We start from the raw sequence: 26,688 nt of genomic DNA, 5'->3' as shown, positions 1-26,688 counted from the left end.
AATACTCAATAGGATGATGGTTAATAGTTTCATCTCTGGGGTAAAAAGATGAAAGGAGTGCTGTAGAACTCATTTACAAAAAAAAAGAAATAATGATGATAATTTCTCTCTTAGAATAACTGGTTCAGGCAGAGAAACCAGCTTTCCTGGTATCTTTCATCGTTACCCAGAAATTGATTAATATGAAAAACACAGCCTATTGTCAGATCATGCATTTAAACAGATATGGGCTTAAAACAGCACATAGCCTGTACTTAGATTGTTTTTGTTATGACTAAATAGATAACTCATTGTGGTGTTCTGTGCATAGCATGACATGACACTACAAATCCCCACCTCTCTCTCTGGGGAGTTTCTTAACATGAGGGAATGATGGACTGGAGCGTTTCACCTTAGCCATGAGGTCAGTATACCGCGAGGATGTTTATTTACTTCATTGTTGCTCTTTCTTCAAACGTGTTCAAAATTACTGAGCTAAAAAGGGAGAGAGGTAATTTGAAATGTTTACTTGACATCACATAACATGAACCCAGCACTGTCTTATCTGTATTTAGCATGCATTACAAGGCATGCTTTTAAATATTCTTTTATTAATTACATGCAGCTCTCTACTTCCAAATGCTTACTCAAAATAATCTTTCCTACAAGATACTTTTTCTAGTTTTATTTCTTAATGTCACTGATGGCTTTAATAGAAAACCTCAGATCAACTTCTATCTTCAGTTCTTATAGACCTTGCCGGACATGTAACTTCTCCATGACTTTCTCCATAAGTCTCACCTGAGAGTTTGTATCATGAAAGGTCTTGATTTTTATCAATGCTTCTGTATCTGTTGAGATGATTATGTGATTTTTGAATCTTTGTTCTATTAACATGGTATATCACATTAGTTGGTATTTGTATGTGAAACTATTCCTGCATCACAGAGATAGGTCCAACTTAGTCATGTGTATGATCCTTTTATGTATTGAATTCAGTTTGTTGAGTTTTTGCCTATATGTTCATCAGAGGTATTGACCTATAGTGTACTTTGTTGTGGTGTCTTTGATTTTGGTATCGGGGTAATGATGGCCTTATAAAATGAATTTGGAAAATTATCTTCGTTTTTTTGGAAGCATTTGAGAATGGTTGGTATTAATTGTTTGATGTTCAGAAGAATTCACTACTGAAGTCCTTTGGTCCTAGAATTCTCTGTATTGGGAGGTTTTTTGTTTTGTTTTTTTTTTTTCTTTTCTTTTTTCAGGGCCACACCCACAGCATATGAAAGTTCCCAGGCCTACGGGTTGAATAGGAGACACAGACACAGTAATGCCAGATCTGAGCCGTGTCTATGACCTACACCACAGCTCACGGCAACACCAGATCCTTAACCCACTGAGCAAGGCCAGGGATCGAAACCATAACCTCATGGATCCTAGTCGGGTTCATTAACTACTGACACACAAAGGGAACTCCTGTGTTGGGAGGTTTTTGATTATTGATTCAATCTCCTCACTTATTATTGGTCTGTTCAGATTTTCTGTTTCTTCATGATTCAGTATTGCACATTCTGTTTCTAGGAGTTTTTCCATTTCTTCCAGGTTATCCACTTTGTTGGTGTATAATTGTTCACAGTAGTCTCTTATGATCCTTTTTATTCCTGTGGCAACAATGTCATGTCTTCTCTTTCATTTCTAATTTAATTTGTTTGACTTTTTTTTTTAAAGTATTCCAACTAGTGGTTTTTCCATTTTGTTTATCTGTTTAAAAACCACTCAGTTTCACTGAGTTGTTTTCTAATGTTTTCTCTACTTTCTATTTCACTTAATTTGCTATAATCTGTATTATTTCCTTCTTTCTGCTAGTGTCATGTTCAGTTTGTTCCTCTTTTATTAGATTCTTTAGGTATAAATTTAGATTAAGGATTTTAATAGACATGCCTCCAAAAAAGAAAAAAGGCACATAAAGAGCCAACAGTGATACGTAGTGTTGCACAACATCATAAATCACCAGGAAAATGTGTATCAAACCATAATGAAATACCACCTTCCACCTGTTAAGATGGCTGTTATATTTAAAAATATATAGTAAATATTGGAAAAGATGTGGAAAAATTGGAACATTGTACACTGTTGGTGTGAGTGCAAAATAGTGCAGCCACGATGGAAAATAGTATGGAGGTTCTTCAAAAATTTAAAAATACAGCTGCCATTTGATCCAGCAGCTCCACTTCTGAGTATTTATCCAAAAACATTGAAATCAGATCTTGAGAGATATTAGAACTCCCATGTCCATTATAGCACTATTCACAGTAGTCAAGATGTGAAAACAATCTAAATGTTCATCAGTGGATAAATGGATTAAAAAATGTGGTATATATATGTGTACATACATAGATATATATATATATATATATATATACACACACACACACACATTACCTACAGTAGAATATTATTCAGCCTTAACATAAAGAAACATCCTACAGTGGGTGATAACATATATGAACCCTGAGGACTTTATGCTAAGTGAAATAAGCCAGTTACAGAAAGACAAGTGTTGCATGATGCTACTTATATGAGGTATCAAAAATAATCAAACACATAGAAGCAGGAAATAGAGTGGTAAATGCCAGAGGGAGGGGAAGTAGAGAGCTGCTAATCAACAGGAACAAAATTTGAGTTATTTAAGATGAATAAGTTCTAGAGATCTACTGTTCAATCTTGTGCCTATAGTAAAAAATACTCTATTGTGCACATAAAATGTAAGAGGTAAAGCTCATGTTAAGTGTTTCTTTCACAATAAAATAAAATAAATCTCAGCTGCCCTCTCTGTCTAACCTCATAATGGAGGGCATGAAAAATGGGAAGCCATAGTCAATGCCCTGGTATTAGTGGAAAAAGATCCTGGTAACTTACTTAATTCTTGCTAAAGACTCAATTTATCCTCCCATATCTAGCCATCAAAATTAAGATACTTTAAAGGCAGCTGTGCCTTAAAATGCATTGCTACATATCTACGAATTTCTGAAAAAAAAAAGTAAAAGAAACTATATAATTGTGTTGTAAAGAAAATAAAAGTTAAATGTTGCGAAGGTAATGATTGTTGAGAATAATTATGCAGTTAATTGCTAAAGTTTACTTCATTTGCCTGATTTTCAATTTATAAGTGAATGAGTAAATACTCAAAACAATCCTCTAAGTAAACACAAAGGGAATAAAAACTTGGACTGGCTAACAGAACTTATAGAAGGTATACAGACTTTTGTGTCAAAGAATGGTATTTCAAGTTCCCAGCCCAACTGGAGGGATGCCTATGTCTCCTAAGGTTTATAAGCTACACCATTAACTTGCATGAGCTGCACCGTCCTGCAAGGTGGTATGGGACAGGGGTTAGGTTGAGCCATTGATCTGGGAAGGTGACAGGGCTTTGTATGCTGGGTGGGTTGGAGTGTGGTTGAATGGTCTGGGAAAGACAATGACAGCATAGTCACTAGTGCACATTGTATATAAGTCATTAGGATACCTTCAATCTAGGAAAGATAGCAGACCCCCCCCAGCCTCTTGGTTCCCATACTTTAGCCTTCGACAATGTCTCTACTTGTTTTTAGTATTGTATTACAGAATGTTAAATCTTTATTACATAAAGTTAAAACTTTAATGCTATATTTTACTTTATGTAAAATTTGTTTTTCCCATTATAGAAATAAAATTAGATAAACCTAGCATGCCCATGTAAACATATGTATCCTCTATTCCATGAAGACTCAAAATATACCTTTCTTTTAAAGCTCAAAAGTTTTATCAACTTATTTTTTTTAAGAAAGGAATTTAAGGTTCCCAAATTGTTGGAATAGTTTGAGAGCAGCCTAAACACCACCTTGGAGATTTTAACACCATTGTCATAGCAAGAAATGAAAAAAGGAGTGCTTAGTGAGGAGGGATAGTGGCATCTTGTCAACTTGGAAAGTGCTTTTCCTGAATTACCATGCTTCATGATAGCATTTCCAAATGGGTTTGGGGAAAAAGAGACTCTTCCTCAGAATGTACTTTGATAAATAAGCAAAAGCTGTTTTCAATCAAAATCTTCCCTGAGAAATGTTCTCTTTCTTCCCTCTCAAAGAAATTTTTTTTTGCACACCTTGCCTCTTTGCATTTTTAGATACAAGAGGGAAAATAGGAGTAAATTGACATACCTAGTTTGAAAAGAAACTGCAAACACGTAGTGACATCTCAAGTTAGATTTTGAAAAAGGAAAATGCAGGTTAATTGTTTACCATGGTCTTCCAAATTAGATACTTTTAATTTGGAGAGTTCTAGAATGAATTTAATATTCTCTTATTAAGTTCAGTTCCAATGCATAAAGATATGAAATATATTTTTCCTGGTCAATGATTAGCTTTCTAAATCTTTTTTTTAAGTTATGACTCATAAAGTATAGCATTTTGTGGGTAAAATAAAACTGTTAGAAATCTCCATGTTTATAATTTCATGCAACACTTTGTCTCCCTCTCAATTCCACTATCCTCTCTTATAATCACTGTAATACTTTTAAATTATCTGCAGACCAAGTTTGCCAAAACAAATTCTATAAATGAGTCACCACGTTTCTGGATCTGAATCTGAATTTGAATGTCCTTTTTTTCTTCTGCATGATCCAGTGAAATAGTATAAAATTCAAATTGTTTTCAACAAATCAGTAAATAAAGATATATATCTTTACCTGAAGATAATATAATATACCTAAAATTTTATTTAACAAGCTGTCGATTAGATAATAGAAATCAGTAGTGTTTTATAGATGAATGTTGTATTCCAGATACCACTATTATTTGTTTAGAACACAGTATTGACACCAGAAAAATATCTGCCCAGCCTTAGTAATGAAATATACTCAGAGCTAAATCCTAATGTTTCCTGATGATGGAAAATAGACAACAGTCATCTCTCATACCTCACTTCATACCTCTTATTTGCAGAGCTCCTTTTCTGTAGCAAAAGCTACAAAGCACAACTCAAAGGTTATTGGAGTGGTGGTCTGACAGGCCCACATGTTCTGGTGTGTGTGATGTGCTTGCCCAGTGTGGATTGTAGAGAGGGGTCAGGTGACCAGCCACACGGGGGAAAAAGGGGTAACCTTTATTAAGCCAAACTCTATGTTGGACACTTTACATGTATTATCTCATTTATTCCTGTCTGTAATCTTGCAAAGTAAGTTTAACTGATGAACCTATATCATGTTTTAGTTTCCACAGAAGGTGGCAGATGGAATATAAACCCAAGACTGAATTCTTGCCATTAAACCCGTCTCCTTGAAAGTCAAAATATTCTCATCTACAGAAATGCACCCAAATCCTCTGATGTAACATTGCTGTGAATATGATAATAAATGAGACATGTTCAGTCACTTTATACTGTTATAGGATGTGTAACCCCTGGGTTAGAAAAAGTGCAGGTCTTAAACTACAAAGGCTCAAATTTATTCCTCGTTTATCATTAACTGCATGCACTGATACAGATCAGCTTTTCCTACTTTCCTTTCCTTCATCGTTAGCATTCCCTTCTTGACAGTGGCGTGAGGATCAAATGAGATATAATGGTTAATGGGATTTTGAAACCATGATGTATTATATGCATCTTTATTATGAAGAAAGAATTACTTATTGGGGCATTAGTCCCACACTCAAATGCCCACGGCCAAGGTATTAGAAAACTCCTTAAATTTTATTATCTCTGTAATAAATGTTTTAAGCTTGAGGATTAAATATGAAGGAATATCCTTCCCTTACAAAGAGCAATGTGGTTTCCCTCAACTCTTTGGAAGAACCCTGCTATACTTTATGTGTTGCTTATCTTGTATTTTTTGATGGAGATATGTTTGTTGCACAGGAAATATTTCTCTTTCCTCTTGTTTTTATCATAAGAAAAATGGAAGTATAAAAGAATAAAAATTGGCAGCTGATACCTGTCCTTAGAGTTAGGACAACACAGGAATGGCTTTGACACATTGACAACCTAAAAAAAAAATCACTTGTGCAGGAAGAGAGATCCAGCTTGGTCAAATTTCCCAGTGTTTAAAAAGGAATCTCTCATCCCAGAGATTTTATAGCTAAATCTAAAAACTAAATGTTAACAATTAATCATATGTATGTGTGAGTGTGTGTGTATGTGTATGTATATACATGTACACATTTATGTGTGCGTATGTATATATCTCCTTATATATCTATCATTATTGTGAAGGACAAGCTGGGCAATAATGTGAATCCAGTCCAAAGCCTCAGTAATTATCTCCCAGAGAGGTGATAGTAACTTTGGTACTCAAGTAAGAAGAGGAAAGAAAGGAAGAAACACATGGATTTGAGATATGTTATTGCAGCAGTAGAACTAATACAGTTGATTGAGTAAATAGAAGAATGAAGGGAGAAAAAAAGCCTTGAAAAATGACTGTAAAGTTTTTGGCCAAGTGTCTGGATAGATGGTGCTTCATTCTACCAACATGAACAATGTTGAGGTGAAGCTGAGTTAGAGCAGCGAGAATCAACTAGTATTTCTTTTGACAATGTTACATTTAAATATATATTATATAATTGCAAAGTACAGATACAAGTGTATGTGTGTGTATCTTTGTGTTTCTAGTAACTAACAAAAATGTACTGTATTGTCTGTCCCCTAACACCCCACTTGAAAAGAATTTCTGCCCACAATTCTGATGAGGACAGAAATGGGCATTTAATAGCATATAGACTTGTGACACAGTTTTCAAGGTACTGAGCCTTAATTTAAGATGGTTACAGAGCTGTGTATGGATTTCAGAGGCTTGGCTGTACGTTTAATAACTGTGGGAGTAGGTGTGCTTTTTGGTAGCCTTGGCCAGCAGGAGCTCTGCATGAGAACATGTTCTTCCTATTTGCCAAAGGGAAGACTGTGTTTGAGTAGCCCACTGAGTGGTCTCTCCAGGAGCGAAATCAGAAACCACTGCAACCAATGAAATCTCCCTGCTTTGACTAAAGGAAGCCTGAAAAGGATATTTAGGCTGGAAAGTGGTGACTTCTAGGTATTTTGTACTAAAAAATACCTTAATACAGGAAATTTCAAGCTGAAAAATGTTGGATCTGTTGACAGAAAGAATACTACTGTAGAATTCTTTAAAATAAGTTCAGAAATCTTTGGAAACAGCTACTAATGATCTAGCTGCCCACAGCTCCGAGTAGGTGATTTACAAGGGGACCCTGAACCTGTGGCCGAGAGTTGTCTTTGCTTGTCCATTGAAGCCTGTGTGCAGCAGAAGCAATGCTGGCTTCTCTTCTCTTCTCCTTTCCGAATATCAACATGTGTGTGTTTTGGCAAAATCTAAGCTGGAATTCTGGCTGCAAGGGGGCTTGAGGAAGGATAGACATGGAGAAAAACACAAGAGTGGAGTGAAAATTATAAATAATATGTGGCGTACTTGTCTGTATGATCAACACCATGTTCAGGGAGTGCGAAACCCTCCCTTTTTTCACAGACAATGTACTTTACTGGGAGAGTAGACAATAAAGATGCAAACACATTAATGTAAAATACTATGCCAGGAGGAGGTGAGTACTATGAGCAAAATACAGCAGGATAATGGATGAGAGAATGTTGGGCTGGGAGTGAGGATATACTTCATATACTTCACCTTTAAGTTAAGGTGTCAAAATGTTTTTGCTTTGGTGACTGCTGTAGACTGAATATGTGTGTATCCCCCCAAAATTCAAGCTAACCCCCAATGTGATAGTATTAGGAGGTAGGACCTCTGGGAGGTGATTACATTATAAGGATGGAACCTTCATCAGTATTAGTATTAGTGTTAGTATTAGTATTAGTATCAGTATTAGTATTAGGATTAGTAACCTTAGAAAAGGTGCCTCAAAGAGCTCCCTTGCTCACGTTTGCCACGTGAGGACACAGTGAAAATACTACTAAATGAGCGAAACAAGTTCTTAGCAGACACCAAAACTGCTGGCTTCCAGAAGCTTCCATAACTCTAAGGAATTAATTTCTGTTGTTTATAAGCCTTCCAATCTATGGTACTTTGTTTTAGCAGTCCAAATGGACTAAGACATTTTACAAGTGTAGCAAATATTTCCTCCCACTCTGATATTTTTCTTTGAATTTTATCATGAACCTTTATATAGATATTATTGTGGTGATACTGTCTAAAAAATCTGTATCAATTTTTAAACATTTTCTCTAAAGAATTTCTGTGCCTCATCATCATTTTAAACATTTTCTATGTCTCAACACCATACATATATTCTACTGTTTATATTGTTTGTGAATGGTAAAAAGTAGGGATGGATTTTTTTTTTTTTTTTGTCTTTTTTGTCTTTTTATGGCCGCACCTGTGGCATATGGAGGTTCCCAGGCTATGGGTCTAATCGGAGCAGTAGCCGCTGCCTGTGCCACAGCAATGCCAGATCTGAGCCATATCTGCAACCTACACCACAGCACATGGCAATGCCGGATCCCTAACCCACTGAGCGAGGCCAGGGATCGAACCCGCAACCTCACGGTTCCTAGTCAGATTCGTTAACAACTGAGCTACGACGGGAACTCCGAGATGGAACTTTTTTAAGATTTGATCTTTTTATTCTGATTTCTTTTATTAAGTAGTCCACAATTCCCCACATATTTTAAATTCTAACTCAGTCATATTAAATTCTCCTTTGTGCATGCATCTATACTATATTCATTATCAAGCTTTGAGTGAGGAGTGGGAAATGGTGAAAATGAAGAGTAGCCTAAACCTTCTTGGACCATGTTATTATTTGAGGCTATGTAGTGGCATCAGAAATCTTTATTAATAAGTAAGGTCTTTCTTAATGTGTACCCAAGAGGCTTATAAACACTTTGAAAAAAATGTTTTGTTTTTGGGGGGCTGCCCAGTGACATGGAGTTCCTGGGCCAGGGATCAGATCACATCAGAACCTCAGTTGCAACCTACACTGCAGTGACTGCCAGATACTTTAACCCACTGGGCCAGGCTGGGATCAGACTTGGTGCTGCAGAGACACTGCAGGTCCTATTGTGCCACAGTGGGAACTCAAAAAATTTTTTGTATTCCTTGAATAAGAGGCAATTTGATCATTACATCTAAGTATTTATAATTTACTTGTAGTTATACTATATTCCTGATTTATTTTTTACTATTTTTATATTTTATTAGTACGTGGGAGTTATTCTGATAATTTAGTGTATATCATTGCCAGTAATTACTTTCCTCAGCCCTACCTTCCATAGAAACAGAGGATTGTATTTCCTCATATTGAATATGATTTGTTCACTTGATTCAGCAGTAAAAATCATTTTATATAGAAATAGAGTTGAATGTAATTATAATATCTTCTTTAAACTTAAGGTTTAGGGGGAAAATGACATTTCTAGAGACCATCTGTTTCTTTAAAAATGTCTCCTTTAGTTGACAACATAAATTTTGTAATTAATCATACACCTTTTATCCTCTGCACATTGGAAAGTACTGAACCAAATGAGTAGCCTAAGTTTAAAAACTGTGTTTGATTCCTATCTGCATATTCTCTTGATTCACACTCCTATTCTCCAGGACAATCTATCCTTTTGCTATGATTGTTCTGCAATATTGAGTCTATTCTAAGAAAACCGCCTCAAATTTTCTGTGAAATGGATCTGAGTACAGTGATATTTATGACAGATGTAGACAGCTTAGAACACAAACAGCACAACAGTATAAATAACTGTGGCAATAGCAGCGAAGTATATTAACGGTGAGAGAGATAAAATGAAGCCAGGGATGAAGTACATGCCATAAGGTCCTACACACTTGTTAGAATTGGGCCACAAATTTGCTCTGAACTTTCTAGCAATCACTGTCAAGGGAGAAGGATCCTCAGTGACAAGATTCACAGCGCCCAAAGTTAAGACAAAGTTTGGAAAGCCTTGTCCCGTTTCCTAGACTTCAGTGAATCTTGTTCCATGAATCCTCCTGAGGACTCTGCATTGTGACGTATAGAACACAGTCATCAACAGCATCTCATCAACAGTATCTCTGCAATAAATAAATCCAAATTCCCTTCTCTGGCAAACAACTGCTGAACAGAGATTTTATGTTGCTAATTTAGAACCCCATATGTTTTAACAGTAAGCTAATAGAAGACAGGATTAGTTCGCTATTGTGAAAGCTGAGGAGTCAAATGAAGATTTGTGCCTGACTGGCAGGCTGCTCTATCTATGTATAATTAAAACTAGATGACATAAATATAAAAATAAGTACAAACTAATTCCAGTGTTAGGAATAAGCACAACATTCTCTTTAGAGACTAGGCTTAGTGAGTTTACATATGCATTGCCTTGCACATTGGGGGAACAGCCAATATCTCATCACTCCACATACATACAGCAGAGCAGGATGTTTTGTAATAGGGTTTAGATATGATTGAACTGAACAAGGCACTTAAATTTATCTGAGTAAAAAAATGGAATTGATAGCACTTAACCTGGAGGGATATTAGTAAAAATAAGTATAATGAGTGCTTGGGAGAAACTGCATATGTAGTTTCTGTGGGGTACAGAGACTATAAATCGTCTGCAGTGCATGTATTCTATATAAAGCAGTAATATTGACAAATTATTATGATTGCTAGAGTTCTGTTTAATTACTCAGCTTCTATATTACAATGCATATTTATTGTGCTTTTAAAACTGCAATTTGGGCTTTAATGCTTTTTAACCAAGGCACAGTAAGATATATACTAAAACTACAAAGACATGAACAACCGAAGAACTCACATATCACTATAATACTATTTTAAGAAGCAAGTATATCTTACTGGTACCTTGCCTGAGTAGGCACTCGTATAAATGTCTGTTTTGTACAACAGGTATTTAAAACATTTCCTCCAGCTTAAAACAATCTTTGGCCTTATTATAGGAAATGAATTGGTGTGAAAGAATAATGTTCTATATTCGAGAGGCAAGTGTGTATAATATCTTTGAACTATGAGCATATCACCAGTAGCACAGCGTACATGTATTTTGAGATGATTTTGTAGACTCTGTTTTGTTTTGACCCAAACAACTCTTTCTTATTACTAATGAAATATTAGTAATATTAGGCAAATTCCCTAATTTTTAATTTATAATCTGTTACTAAGGAAATAGAAATTAAAATGGCATCAAGTGAGATAGCATACACTACTATCTTAGGTTGATTAGAACTATATTGTAATCAACTTATGTAATGGAGTGGAAGAATAAAATATAAGTATAGCTCTGCCAGAAAGAAAATACTAGAGGATTTCTGCATTTCATTTCATGAGAATTGCATCATTTTTCCCTAATTTGCATTTAAGAATCTGTATCCCTTAATGTTATTAATATCCACAGATAGGTATCTTTAAGTCTATTTAATGTGAAAGTAATAACAGCTGTATTTCAAAAGAAATTCAATATTGTTTTGACAATTTTACTACTTCCAGCACCTACGTTTTATATCATTTGTACTGTTACTTCAAATTTGAGTTTTTTATGGGAGTTCTTTAGGATCATTTTCAATACACTTGGATAATTCTTATATTTTTATGTAATGCAATTTATGAGGGAAGAAAAATACATTAAAAAATTTCAGTCTGAAACAAAAATAGAGCCCAGCTTTATTTTAGAAGAATACATCCTTTTTTAAATTTTCCTTCTTTACATTTTAATAAATTGAATTTTAAAACAACTTAGACAGTTGGCCCTTTGTATCCATGGGTTCCACATCTGTGGATTCAACTAACCACAGATAGAAAATATTTTAAAAAATTTTTCAGAGAGTTCCAAAAAGCAAAACTTGAATATGTCTCATAACAGCAACTATTTACATAGCATTTCCATTGAATTTACAACTATTTACATAGCATTTCCATTGAATTTACAACTATTTACATAGCATTTCCATTGTATTAGGCGTTATAGGTAATCTAAAAATGATTTACAATGTATGGGAGGATTTGTATAGGTTATATGCAACTATTGTGCCATTTTATAAAAGAGACTTGAGCATCCATAGATTTTGTTATTTGCTGGTCCTGGAACCAGTCCCCCATAGAGACCAGGGGATGACTCTATCTTATCTCTTCCATAATTAACATATTTTAATCTGCTTTTAGTCTTCTTTTGATGTGAGGAACTCAACAATAAACCTAATAGTTCTTACTCAAAACATAAATTCATAGAGATCTTTGTTTAAACTTAGATAATTTCTAATTATTTTAGTGTAATTTTGACACTAATTTTTATTCCCAAGAAAGGTTCAGACCAACTGAAGTTGTGTAGAGGATTATCAACATTCTGTTGTTGAAGTCAAGAATGGTCACAAAGGATTTATTAATAAGGCATTAAAAAAAAAATGGATAGGCATTCCTGTTGTGGCTCAGCAGGTTAAGATCCCAGCATAGTGTCTGTGAGGATGCAGGTTTGATCCCTGGCCTCACTCAGTGGGTTAAGGATTCAGCATTGCCACAAGCTATGGTGTAGGCCATGGATGTGGTGGGATCCTGTACCCGTAGCATAGGCTGACAGCTGCAGCTCCGATTCAACCCCTAGCCTGAGAGCTTTCATACTCTACAAATGCAGCTTAAGAAAAAGGGGGGAAAAAAGAAAGATACAGAAAGTTTCTCAATGGTCACTAGGAGAGTGTCAGGTAGGAAGAACATTATGTTTCAGTTTGAGTTTATTAGAAGTAAGTGCTGTTCCAAGAATGTATACATCCTTTTTTTTTTTTTTAAGTAGTACTTGGTTTATCTTTAAAATAAAATTATCTCAACTAAATTCTACTCTGTAACTTATTGCCAGACTAAATTTTCTAACATATTTCTTTCAGTTGGCCAAGCCCTTGGACAAGAAGCTGTAATGTCTCCAAAATAAACATTTTAACAAGTTGTGCTGATATTTGTATTTTGTATTTTTATTAAGTGAGATTCCTCACTGCCTACTAGCAAACTTATGTTTTATTTAAGTAATATATTCTGAGTGAACAATATGTTCCAGGAAGATATAAAGAGGCAGAGCTTATAAATTTTTATTAACTATAGTTAAGGATATTTATACTATCCTAAGTGCACCAAGAATTTATTTATTTCTTTATTTTTGAGGGAAGTAATCAAATTTGCATTTTAGAGTGATCTTTCTGATTGGGGAAAAATGATTTGGAGAAGGATGAGTCCAGTTAAGATGCTTTTTACTGTATCATTCATTGTTCATTTCCTGTCATCTACAGTATCCAATTTTCTGTTAAGTCTGTTCCTTGAGATTTAAATTTAATATCCTTGGCTTTGGGATTTCTGTACAATTATTTTTTATAGATTTCAGTTCTCTATTGAGTATCTTCATCCTTTCATGTATTTGAGCCATCTTTCAATATGTTTTACTTACTATGTTAATACACATTTTAAATTCCTTGTACGCAAACACCTATATCCGGATTATTTATGTCTCATTTTTTTTCCCCTCTTCATTATTACTGAAAATTTTGTTTCTTTTTGTAAGTTTAGTATTTTTTGACATTATACATGTATAAATAAAGGACCATAAAACTGCATGATACCGTCTTCATCCAGATTAGTCAATCTCTTTCCTCTGTTACACAAATTAAGCTATGTCAGGTGTGGATTGCAGTTTAGAAAGTCACATTTTATCTCTAATCATCCCTTTTCCCTGAATATAGTCTTTCTAGAATGTTGGTTGTATGTCTGTTTGGGTATCTTACTTTGCAGCATTAAAAACGTTGAATTGGAGTTCCCATCGTGACTCAGCGGTTAGTGAACCCAACCAGAATCCATGAGGATGCAAGTTTGATCCCTGGCCTCCCTCAGTGGGTCAGGGATCCAACGTTGCTGTGAGTTGTGGTGTAGGTCACAGACATGGCTTGGACCCCGCATTACTGTGGCTGTGGTGTAGGCCAGAGCTGCAGCTCCGATTTGGCCCCTAGCCTGGGGACCTCCATATGCCACAGGTGACACCCTATTAAAAAAAAAAATCTATTAAAAAATACCTTGAATTTTTCAGCACTTTTTCTTGCAGTTTCCCAGCTTAGCTATCCATCCAGCTTCCTATCCAGTGTAGCTTCAAAATATGGCTAATGTCTTAACTGAATAACTGGCTATGTGTTTGGAGTCTCGTCCTTTCTCCCAGCAGATCTTAGTTCTTAAATACTATGAACTCTGGAAAATTTCATCTTGCCTTCGTAAGGTTTTGATGTAACTCAGTGGCCTTCTATACAATCTCAGAAGAAATCAAATAAATGTTTTTGGGGGCAAACCACCCATGCATTTGATGATTCCCAGTTTCCATAGCTTTTCACTTCAGTTCTTCTCTTTCACAAATAAGTTTGGGATTTTCTCTTTACCCCAGCGGAGAAACTCTCTATAGGCCAAGAGATTATCAGTCTATAGTAAGAATAACACACATCCCCAGGAAGGAAAGGAATGAATGGCAATCGTGAGCATTATTATTTCACCTCAGAAAATCTTTCATCTTTTTGAATTTTTTTTTTCCTTTTTAGAATTCTTTTTTTTTTTCCCCCCACTGTACAGCAAGGGGGTCAGGTTATCCTTACATGTATACATTACAATTACAGTTTTTCCCCCACCCTTTCTTCTGTTGCAACATGAGTATCTAGACATAGTTCTCAATGCTATTCAGCAGGATCTCCTTGTTAAATCTATTCTAGGTTGTGTCTGATAAGCCCAAGCTCCCGATCCCTCCCACTCCCTCCCCCTCCCATCAGGCATAGAACTTCCATATGACCCCGCAACCCCACTCTTGGGCATATATCCGGACAAAGCTCTACTTAAAAGAGACACATGCACCCGCATGTTCATTGCAGCACTATTCACAATAGCCAGGACATGGAAACAACCCAAAGATCCATCAACAGGTGACTGGATTCGGAAGAAGTGGTATATATACACAATGGAATACTACTCAGCCATAAAAAAGAATGTCATAATGCCATTTGCAGCAACATGGATGGAACTAGAGAATCTCATCCTGAGTGAAATGAGCCAGAAAGACAAAGACAAATACCATATGATATCACTTATAACTGGAATCTAATATCCAGCACAAATGAACATCTCCTCAGAAAAGAAAATCATGGACTTGGAGAAGAGACTTGTGGCTGCCTGATGGGAGGGGGAGGGAGTGGGAGGGATCGGGAGCTTGGGCTTATCAGACACAACCTAGAATAGATTTACAAGGAGATCCTGCTGAATAGCATTGAGAACTATGTCTAGATACTCATGTTGCAACAGAACAAAGGGTGGGGGAAAAACTGTAATTGTAATGTATACATGTAAGGATAACCTGACCCCCTTGCTGTACAGTGGGAAAATAAAAAAAAAATTAAAAAAAGTTTAAAAAAAAAAAAAAAAGAATTCATGATTGAAAGGATGTGACCATGTAGTGACCAAAAAACAAACAAACAAAAAAACCCACAAACAAACAAAAAAAACACAACTGGGCCAGAAGAACTAGTAAGAATTTCAACAGTTAATCGGCCATATGGTAGCATATGGTAGTTACAGAATGAATTTTTATTTATTTCTTTCCTCACTGATTCTATAGCCCTCTAATGCTTTCTATTGCATGGGATTTTTTAAAATTTATAGCCTTTTTCCAAGTTGTTTATAGCTATGTCATTGGCCTGTAGCAACCACTACATACGCCTCAAAGTAGAATACATTAGAGTCTTGGGGTTTTATGGCCAATAGGGAATAAAAGGAAAGCCTTGAGAAGTGACAAGCCCCAGAACACACACACACACACGCACCCTCATACATCTTGAGTATTCTCAATATAAAGATGCATTAAAATGTAGGCATAGGGGTTCCTGCTGTGGCACAATGGGATTGTGGCATCTCTGTAGTGTTGGGACAGAGGTTTGATACCTGGCCTGGAATAGTTGGTTAGGATCTGGCATTGCTGCAGCTGTATCATGGGTTGTCACTGTGGCTTGCATCTGATCTCTGGCCTGGGAACTCTGTGTGCCATGGGGAAGCCAAAAAAGGGGAAAAAAATGTAGGCATAAAAGGGGGATGCCAATTTTTACCTTGTCTTATGATTTAGGATGATAAGACGTCTGGCCAAATTTGTAAATTAACACAGATTATGTCTGGATTAATGGTGTCTAGGAAAAGAAATTCAGCACCAGCATAAATCATCGTTCTCATTTAGAGGATGGAATGCAAGAAGTCATGGCATGTGAGATATCATATTACCTAAGTTGTCACCAGTGGTGATACAAGATGAAGTACAGATGGAGAACAAGATATCAGGTGATCAAGGAGCTTTAATAATCAGTTGCTCTGGTGAAAATGGTGATTACAGAGATGGTGGCATGTTGTGGTTACTTCTTCCAGCACTGGGTAATTAACACGGGGAAAGAAAAAAAGTCACAGTCTAGAATTCCCAACCAGTGTTTCAGTTGGAAAAAGACAGTCTTCATTTCACATTTGAAGAAGTTTCTATCTTTTTAAGCTTCAGGTCGGATAAGGTTAAGGAATGAGACCAAAATAGAATTCTACAGAGAGATAAAAATAAATGAAAAATGTTTTAATGAACTGCTATGGAGTGATTTATAAAAGATGCTGTAATAGAGTAAGAAAACCATGATAAAACATTGTATATAATATGCCATTATTTACTTAAGTAAAACTAAATACTAATACATATGTTTTCTTATTTTTATAGAAATAAATTATGTACCATAAACTATTCAAATCGATCATGTGTTGTAGATGGAACTATTGATATGAAACTGATAGGAGAGGAAATGAGGCTTCTCTGCCTGTGTCTTTTGTTTTACGTATTCAAAAGATAAACTTAATAAGGATTAAGCTTTTATTTATTTATTTATTTGGTCTTTTTAGGGCTGCACCCGCGGCATATGGAGGTTGCCAGGCTAGGGGTCTAATTGGAGCTGTAGCTGCCGGCATACAGATCTGAGCCGCGTCTGCGACCTATGCCACAGCTCACAGCAGCGCCAGATCCTCAACCTACTGAGCAAGGCCAGAGATCAAACCGGCAACCTCATGGTTCCTAGTCAGATTTGTTTCTGCTGCACCACGACAGGAACTCCAAGAGTAGGTTTTTAGATGTAATTATCCCGGTGCAGTACAGCTGAGAAGAGAAAGAAGAATAGCAGGATGGGGAAACAAGTTGAGTGGGCAGAGAGCAGATGATAATCCCGACAAGGAGACAAACAAGAGAAGGTCAGAAAGGCGTAGGAGGACATGGGCAGAGTTCTGTGCTAGAAATCAAGGAGGGGGGGGCTACAGGGGTGGGGGTGGGGGAGAGTGGAAATAATAAGCACTGGGTGATCCATTGGATTTGGCCAATAGGGGAAATGCTTAGCTAAAAGCTAGAAAGGAACTGATGTGGAAAAAGGGAAGATTGCAAATCAGAGAAAGAGCTCAAGATGTCCCTCAAAAGCACCTGTTTCTTCACCATGTTGCCCAAGGCTCACTCCAGAATTATTTGATGAGCTGGTTTAATTCAGTTCTTCAATATTAATGCAAGTAAAGGAGGTGAATGTAAAACAAAACAAAACCAAGAAAACAAAAGAGAAAACAAACAAGAAATCCCCAGAGGATTGTATAAATTAATCTCTTAACAGGGTTTGTTTTAGTTTTTCTTTGTTTCTTGGTGTTCACAGCAGAGTCTTTTGCAGGAAAATATGTACAAGGATAAAACAATTCTCCAAAGGCCTCGGCAGCGGAAATCCTTTCAGGATGTTTTAGTCATTTTCCCATGCACGGCGGGTGCTTTGCCTCTGAGCCCGTTGTTTGAAATGTCTGTTGCTCTTCAGGTCACAGAGGAGCAAATCTTTCAGAATGGCCATGCCAGCTTTGCCTGTGGAGAGGGAAGTCAACATACAAAAAGTTCAATTACTGTGAATTTAAAACAGAAAAATGTCTTTCTGAAGTCACAGTTGTGTTCAACTAGAATGTATCCATATCTCAAAAATGGCATTTTTCTGTTTTAAATTTACAATCATTGCTATCCCGCTGCCCTCCCAGGGGCTAAGCCAGTGCTACCAATTGCGTTGCTCCACTCTGCTGTGACCAGAATTGTCAGGGGGACTTCGCACGGGCTTGCCCTAAGTAGAGCCGGATCTGTTGAAAGAAAAAGCTCTTCATTTATGAACCCTAAAATAAAGGCTGCTGAGGAGGATATGAAATAAAGACAATAGAGGATAGAAATATGTATGTTGTGTGTATACACACATGCATATGTAGATGGACATAAAGGGGAAGAAATTAATGTTATTTAAAGTTTTTATAGGAGTGGAAACTATGTTTTTCCCTCCATGGAATCAAGAGTATCTCTCAGTAGAGGAAGCACAATCTAACCCTGAAAACAAAAAGCCATATTCCTATTGGAGCTTAAGTATGGGCCTCATACTTCATGACATTTTGAGAAACAAATGTTTAGTTCCTAATGTCATTGTCCCAAACAAATTTATGTTTCCAGGCGTAATCCTTAGCATTGCCAAAGATCCAACCAGAGTCTCAGTTATGGTGCCCAAAAGGAAAAATAAGTACAAAGGAGAAAACTTGATTCAGCCTTGCCTGAATGTCAGTCATTCTATTCTAGTTTATATGGTTAGAACTCCTACGTAGCTTTTCTCACAAATTGGGCTGCTTTTGAGAAAGAATGTACTGGATGGAACAAATGCTGAAGTAGAAGGATTCTGGGAAGACAAAGATACTCCAAAACTGCCCTAGGTAAACCAGAAAAGGTATTCACCCAATCCGTGGTCTGTTCTGTGCACACAAATACAACTGGGAAAAATCTTAAGACATTAAATTTTTTAAGTATGTTTTACCATATTCAGAGTGGGTCTGTGCTGTGATTCCTCTTCGGGGTTTTCCAGAGTCTCCTACAGTTTAATTCTCTGCCTTAGAACTTCCAACAGTTTTGGATCTGTGGGGTCATGTGATCTGAGTGGCAGGTTATCTTGTCCTTCAGATCCAGGCTGTAGAAATTTGTGTTCCAAGCCTTAATCATAATTGTCCTCCACAGGAATTATCTACACTGGGCAGAGCAGAACAATCAAATGTAGAAGATGTCACTTTATAATCCGAGCGGTCTCACAGAGCACTGTGCCTCCTGCTCTTGAAGGCTCATGTGAAGTAAAGCAAGGTTGCTTCATAGGCATGTCCCTAAATGCTCTGTACCACTGAATCCTTAGAAACTTCACCAGTGGGATAGGTCTTATGTTGTTGGTTTATTGACCATACTCTTGGAAGCATATCTAAAAGTAAGGCTTGTAGTATTTGTACTGCTTATTGGATCCAGCTAACATAATAATTTCACTGTAATGGATCAGCAAGATACTATGAGGGATGTCAAGATGACCAAAAGTCTTCTAAATAATATTATACCAGAAAGAGTGAGCAAGGCAATAAAGGTGCAGTATTGTCCTCAGTACATAAATGCAAACTCCTTCTGATTTTCCTCACTTTAGGGAATGTAACCAACAGCATTTGGCAGGCCTGCCACTGTACACCAGGTGCCAGCATTAAGATTATTTTTCCTAGGAAAATATTGTATCTAGTACAGCAACTGCAGTTAGCATTACCATCTCATGAAGTTTATGGAAACCTGCTATCAACTTCTCAAGCATGTTGGACTTTGTACAGGCCAAGCAGGTGATATACATGGGGATGTGACAGGATTCACCATCCCTGCATCTTTCTGATATTTGATGGCAGTTTGATACTTTGTATTTCCGCTAGCGAAGCTGTATGATTTTTGATTTATTGTTTTATAGGGGTTGGTGGCACTTCCAGGACTTTTACTTTCCCCTTTCTGCCATAATGACTCACTTTACAAGCCAGGAAACAACACAAGGAATCCATCCATTAATATCTACTTACCCTATTCAGTCTGAATCGGTATGATCCACCAAGTGGATCCTATCCTGGTGCAGGAGTTCCATGAGGAGGAGGCACAGTGGGTGAACTATGATGAGAATGTGAGCTGCAGCTAGTGGATGCGATCTTTGAGACCTTGGTCAGAGATACCATTGATATTCTGAATCAGATCAGTGAAAAACGGAGATAGGAGGATGCTGCTAGTGTGACATGTTGCAAATAAGTCAAACACTGAGTGCTTGATAAAACAGTCTCAAATAACCACTGTATCCTCTTGAAGCTAGACTTCTTTTTCATTCCAGGTTATGGTAGGAACTGTGGTGTGTACAACCAAGTCACCTCCAGTGAGCCATGCCCTTATGTAATCCCCTCTCTTTGAATGGCAGTGGACTTTGTGACTTGCTTCTAACCCCAGTTGATTATGGCAAAGGTGACAGGATACCAGTGTCGTGGTTATCTCATGCCTTATGGCAAAGGAGAAGAGATTTTACAGATGTAATTAAGGTCCCTAATTTGTTGACTTCAGTTACACATAAGAGAGATTGTCCTCGGTGGGCCTGTCCTAACTGGGTGAGTTCTTTACTAGAAAGCACAGACCTTCCTTAAAGTTTGAGACTCTAAGAAGAGTGTGTGTGTGTGTGTGTCTGTCTGTCTTTCTTTCTGTGTCTCTCCATTTTAGATTCTACAGCCACCAAGAAATAAATTCTTCCAACAACCTAAGAAAGCTTGAAAGTGAATCCTTCCCCAGTTGAGCATCCTTATGAGAAACAAACCAAGCAGACCTTGGTTTCAGCCTTGTGAAATGCTGAGTAGAAAACTGAGAATCCAGATAATCCTCATACACATGTGTAATCTATAGAGGCTGTGAGTTCACAAACAGATATTGGGTATTTTTTTTTTAAGCCTGTTAGTGGTAATTTGTTTCATAGCATAGAAAGCATAAGTAAAAACTCTTACTATGGTCCTAAGAGCAGGATTTCTCAACTTCAGCACTGAGATTTTTGGCCAAATAATTCTCTTGCCAGGGATTGTCGGGGATTCTCTTGTCATCAGTGTAGGATATATAGAAGAATTTCTGGCCTGTACACATAGATGCTGGTAGCAGCCCCCTCCCAGATGTTTTTAGACATTGCCAAAAGTCCCCTGGGAGACAAAAATCACCCAAATTCAGAGGCACTGCCACAGAGGAAACAAGGGGTTGCAGAGGTTGGTCTATGCATTCTCATGAGGTTGTGCAATAGTCATCAAAAGTGTAGTCATTTGAAGGGTTGATTTTGGTGGATAAGAGAATGGATCTCCTCCATAGCAATAAGTGTCAGGGAAATTTAAAATTTCAAACATTATCATCTCTCTCATATCTCTCCACAAGTCTCTCTGGCTAGAGAAACTATTTCCTCCTCCTCCACAGCACTCTTACTTTAGGCTTAGAAGACATTTGGTATTTCCTGTCCCGTTAGGCTTTATAGAGAATTTGGGGAAATTAAGAACAATGTTGCCACAATTGACCTCTTTCTTGAATCTTTTTAATGCAAATTTCATGTCAAATTTCACTGCGTTCTGACAAGATGACACTGATCAGTCAGAAGCAACTGTTTCTCCTACTTCCAAACTTGAACAGACTTTACGTGAAATGAGAAGTGGATTATCTGGGAATGACTCAAGGAGCATGCTCTGTGTTACCTGAACAATGAGTCACCTGGAACTTGGGGCCCACTTCTCCAGGGAATCATTTGTACCCAAACGTCTCTTTTCTAGTGTCTAATGACTTCCTTTTCCTTACAGGAGGTGCTGTTCCCGAACCTGACTTCCCATCAGTCCCAAAGTGCTCCAGGTAAGAAACTGATGCCTTTCCCAGGCAGCAACTCTGAACAGCTGGAACTGCAATCCAGAGTGATTGGTACCCAGTAACCTGATTCTCCTACTGCTGAAGATGGTCTTCTAAGAAGGTAAGTGTTGTAGAATACTTTCTTTGACTGTTACAAATGAAATATGCCACTGCACATGCAGCAGTTTCTTTGATCCTTCATGCTTCTCCGTGAGATTAATGAAAGGATTGGGAGTGGAAAAAAAGTGTACTTTCTTTTCTTACGGAACACCTGCCTTGTACATTTCCCCTGATAAAACTCATTCTTCGGTTCCTGCCTTGCACTGTAGAATTGGCTTGATGAATGACAGATGGTAACCACAATGGGATCTACTTTGTGCAACACTTAGGTAAATGTCCAAAATAATTCCTGATGCTTTTAAACCAGATAGAAACAAATAAATCTCTCTTTTGTCAGATTAGAAAATATGACTTCAGTTCAACAAGTTTCCCATGTGTATTTTCTCAGTAATCACACTTACAAGCAACCTTTATTATAATTTTTTATTCAAGTGAAAGCTTTCCAGTGATAACATATAAAGTATTTACAAAGGAAAAACATAGTATCCTATACTACTGTGTGCTACTTATACAATGTGTATGTATATATACTACATTATGTCATACATTCTGCTATAAAGATGTTTTATGCATATACCTTAATAGACTAGGGTATGGAGACACCTTTAATTTTTGGCACATTATTTACAAATCAGAAATATAATTGCCTTTCTACAGTTTCCAGCATTAGCAACTTAAAAATAAATTGTTCTTTATTGAACAATGGAAAACAAACCTCTAATAAATTAATTGCACAGGTATGACACATTGGAAAACGCAAGTATGGTTTTTACAGTGTCAAATCTATTCTATGCTTCTTTGTATAAATTGCCAGAGGCAGGCTTGAATACCTCATGAAGTCAACCAGTGATTTCAGATGTTATTCATTCCTTGGTACCAATACCAGCAACACTGCTACCATTATATAAATAAATAAATAAATATAATTATCCTAAATTTAATCCTAAATCATATATATATATATATTTTTTTTTTAAATTTTTAACTTAGTTGTAGAAGCAAGGTTCTCACAAACTATAGAAACGTTTCACAAGTTAAGGTATGATTATCTCCATTTCAAGCATAAGTTATAAATAGAGAAAAAAATGAAGAAGGGGTAAATTAGAACCACATACAAAATAATTTAACAAGTCCCATCTTACCCCTAAAGCATAAATACTTGAAAATTCCAGTATTAAATTCACTGTTATTTCTATTTCCGTCTACCCCCAAGTATTTCCCTTATATCTACCAGGAGTCTTATTATATTGCTTAGGTACAAATGTCATTTTTTCTGGTCCATGAATGAATGAACATCAATGACATTATGTTTACGTTTGTAAAAGTATTTTAGCTATATCCTTTTTTTTCTTTTTGTCTTTTCCACTTCTTTTATTTGGGTGCTAAAGTTCTTGACTGGTACCAGTCAATCAGAGGACTTTTTCTAGACCAAAGTTTTGGTGCAGGAATATGCATGTGGCTCAAATAGGGTAAATTAGGGATCTCTTGAGATTGATATAAGACATGGGAAAAAGCCTACCTTTTTCATAATCAGAGGGTGAGTTTTAAGGACCAAGGAAGCCTAAGTGGATGAGGAATTATTTCCAGCTATGGGCGGAGCTCTCACGAGGGCATGAAGGCAAGTAACTGAATGCAGAGGTGAAAAGGTGAGTAAGAGACGTAGGACACCATTTGATAGCTAAGAGAATCAGCGTATTTTATTGTTTACTGTTTTGGTTTTATTGTGGTTTTAAAAGTCATTATGAATTGTTTGTGATGTTTGGAACTGAAAGACTTCTGATAACTGTCCTATATAATTTAGTATAAATTTCTTCCCTACAAATCAGAGTTGCAGTTTGGCCTGGTTCATTTTTTTAAGAGGTAAGAGTACAGCAGCTAGGCTCCTGGCAGGAAACACATTTGGCATTCTCGGTGGGTAAATTGAGAATAATTGTTGAAGAGACTACTCATAGAGATGTGGGGAGGTTCAGAGGGACCAGTAAAACAGGACGAAGCTAAAATAAAAATGGCCTAAACATCACAATGTTATGGCCGCATTTTCTGAGTGTTATGGCTACGTAGTCTCTTTGGTTCTTTGTCTGCCTGCAGCAAAGAAGTGGACCAAGGATGTGTTGGAAAGTATAAGCCAGTTCTCAAAGCAAAAGTGTTGCAGCTGTTTTAGGGAGTGCAAGCAGGTTTGCCAAAGCGAAAGTGTTACAGGAAGTTTATTAAAGCAAAAGTGTACTCTCCAGGGAGAGCGGGCCGCCTGGGCGTAGGGACTGGCTTGTCTTTATGATCGGGTTTCCCTTTTATGTCTGCGCTGTGGACCTGAGTGAAGACCTGATTCTTCCTGCCTAGGCCCATTGCGTGCATGCATGTGTGGGGGGTGGGTGCTGAGTGGTGCCTGATCTCTTGCATGGGGCATATTTGATCTTCTGATTGGTCTCGGGCAGGATATCTCATTTGCTTGGGGGACAATTACTGGGAAGTTCCCCAGGATTGTCCTTACACCTGCGCATGTGCATACTGCCCCTGTAGAGGCAGGGTGAGGAGTGGGTCACATACCTTTCCTAGTAGGGAGTAGGAAGGAGCAGGTCAGGTTGCTCATGGGAGGGAAGGGGCATTACAATGAGAAGGGCAGGTGATGATAAGGGTCTGGTAATTCTTATCGTGACCAGAGGCTTTGAGTTTAGTCTCCTTGAAGGGGACTTGAAACCCAGCAATAGTATCTTCAAAATTAGTATATTTTTCACATATACAAGAAATGTGTGTTTGGCCTTTTCCTCTCAGTGGTGAAAATTGTATAGAAAGAATGAAATGATAAGCTTTTTAATGCAATGTTGTAGACTCTTCCTAAAATTTCAGTTGTAATATACTGAAATATTTATTTATTTCAATAAATATTTCAATGTATTACAAGAAAATGTACTTACCAAAGCTAGAAAAAAAAGAAAAACAGTCAAGAGGTTAACCAAATTGGGATTTTTTCAACATTAATAATTTTTCTTTTCACAGTATCTGCCCAGAAAGAATATGTGAATATTTAGAAAGATTTTGTGGAGATATAATACACACTTTAGATAAGTTCCTTAAACAACAAAAGAATTGCCAAATTTTTTTTAAGCCTACTAGAAATCTCTGTTGTAGCTTACATGAAAAAAGAACATTCTAGGTAGAAAATATCAATTTATTTTAAGTGTAGAATATACAAATGGTTGAACTATTCAGGACAATATGTTCTTAAAGCAAATTTCAAAAGCCACCTATAAATAAAATGATTTATTTTGTCATAAGTTATACTTACAACTGATACTAGCTTGGGATGGAAATAACCTCAATTGTCCTTAGGTAATTTTTAAGGATATAATCTAGCAACAAGAAAAAAACACAATTATATTACATGTGTTTTCTAAACATGCAGAATATATTAGATTTCACATTTTAATCACCTTAGAGGCACAGCTTTTGCATTATTAGGCTACTTGATTGGCTTCGTTTGCTTTATTCCCTTGATCCTCTCAATATAATAGTAACAAAAACTAATGAATATCCAAAATTTCATTGAGCATATTGGAGCATTGCTGGTTTATAGGTACTAGTATATTAATGTCAAAGTTGATTCTTCCTGCAGCCACGTATACTCCTGTTACACAGTTAATGCTGAGTTCTATGTCAAGATTAGAGTTGGATAATATTAGAGTGAACCCTCGGAGACTGTCTTACTTTAATATTTATTAAACTGAAATTCAGATAGCTTAAAGAACCTGTTTGAGAGCACTGAGCTATAAGAATAAACCCAGAACTGTAAACCAGATATGAATTAGGAGTGTGTTTTTGGATAACTGGTGGAGTCTTAAGAAAAAATGCTTACAGCTATTATAGAGCAAACCACTGGATTCTTATAATTATCACTAGGCTAACAATCATTAGGTTATTGTAGTGTTTCTTATCATTTTACATCACTTGTAGTAGCCTCGATATGCTAGTTTTAAGAGTGTGCCATGCACAGTGTACATCTAGGATTCCCCTAGGACCTATGATAGTGGCTTGTACTTGATAAATTTTGAATGAGAAGCTACCCTTTGCATCAGTGTTAGCCTTCCCCAAGCTCAGAAGTCATGGCTATAACTGTTGCATCCATTTTTATCATAGGACTCTATCACTAAGTCACAGCTATTCAATCTTAAGGTTAAGTCTGCCCAGTATCCTTTTCCCTAAACATGGATACGATTACATGTTGTTAGTAATTTATTTATTTATTTATTTATTTATTTATTTATTTTGTCCTTTTAGGGCCACACCTGCAGCATATGGAGGTTCCCAGGTTAGGGGTCAAATTGGAGTTTCAGCAGCAGCTTACACCACAGCCACAGCAATGCCAGATCCTTAACCCACCAAGCAAGGCCTGGGATCAAACCCGCTTCCTTAACATACTAGTCGGGTTTGTTACCACTAAACATGCGTCCTCATGAATACCAGTCAGATTCGTTTCCGCTGAGCCACAACGGAAACTCTGGTAGTAATTTGTTAGAACATCAATTACTAAATACTTTTTTTTACCATGATTTCCCAACTGACAGTAGTGAATATATTTTTTAATGCCAAGGAAATATGACTACGTCTATGAGACAAAAAGACCATAGTGGTTACAAAATGATACTGTGTATTTCAAAATGTAAGCTGAAAATTTTTGATCAAGTTGATGTGGAATTCAAATTGCTAAAAATTCTGAAATGATAGCCTAATGAAACTTTAGCTTTTCTAAAAAGCACTTTGGAAGTTGTTTAGTTCCCCATTAATGTAGTGATATTTGTCGAGTAGGAAGTTGGGTTGATGGCTTTTCTTTCATGAAAAGGGAATATA

The 26,688-nt window shown here is 36.7% G+C and overlaps 1 protein-coding gene across 1 annotated transcript in view; it reads left to right on the top strand.

Annotated features, from left to right (window-relative positions):
• LOC110257598 (uncharacterized) overlaps positions 1–24,781 on the top strand; it is a 755,702-nt gene extending 730,921 nt beyond the window's left edge. Inside the window, exon 4 of the mRNA XM_085005948.1 lies at positions 21,684–24,781. Within this exon, the coding sequence (XP_084862074.1) occupies positions 21,684–21,809 (126 nt within the window). The 3' untranslated portion in view covers positions 21,810–24,781. The remainder of the gene's footprint in view (positions 1–21,683) is intronic.
• The last annotated feature ends 1,907 nt before the right edge of the window (positions 24,782–26,688 follow it).

The sequence above is a fragment of the Sus scrofa genome, chromosome 18 (assembly GCF_054392235.1).
Source record: "Sus scrofa isolate SSC_HxYL_T2T_F1_AM1 chromosome 18, Sscrofa_HxYL_maternal_Yorkshire_Landrace_v2.0, whole genome shotgun sequence".
NCBI classification, from domain to species: Eukaryota; Metazoa; Chordata; class Mammalia; order Artiodactyla; family Suidae; genus Sus; species Sus scrofa.
Note: the sequence above shows the minus strand (reverse complement) of the source record. Positions and strands in the feature narration are given on the sequence as shown.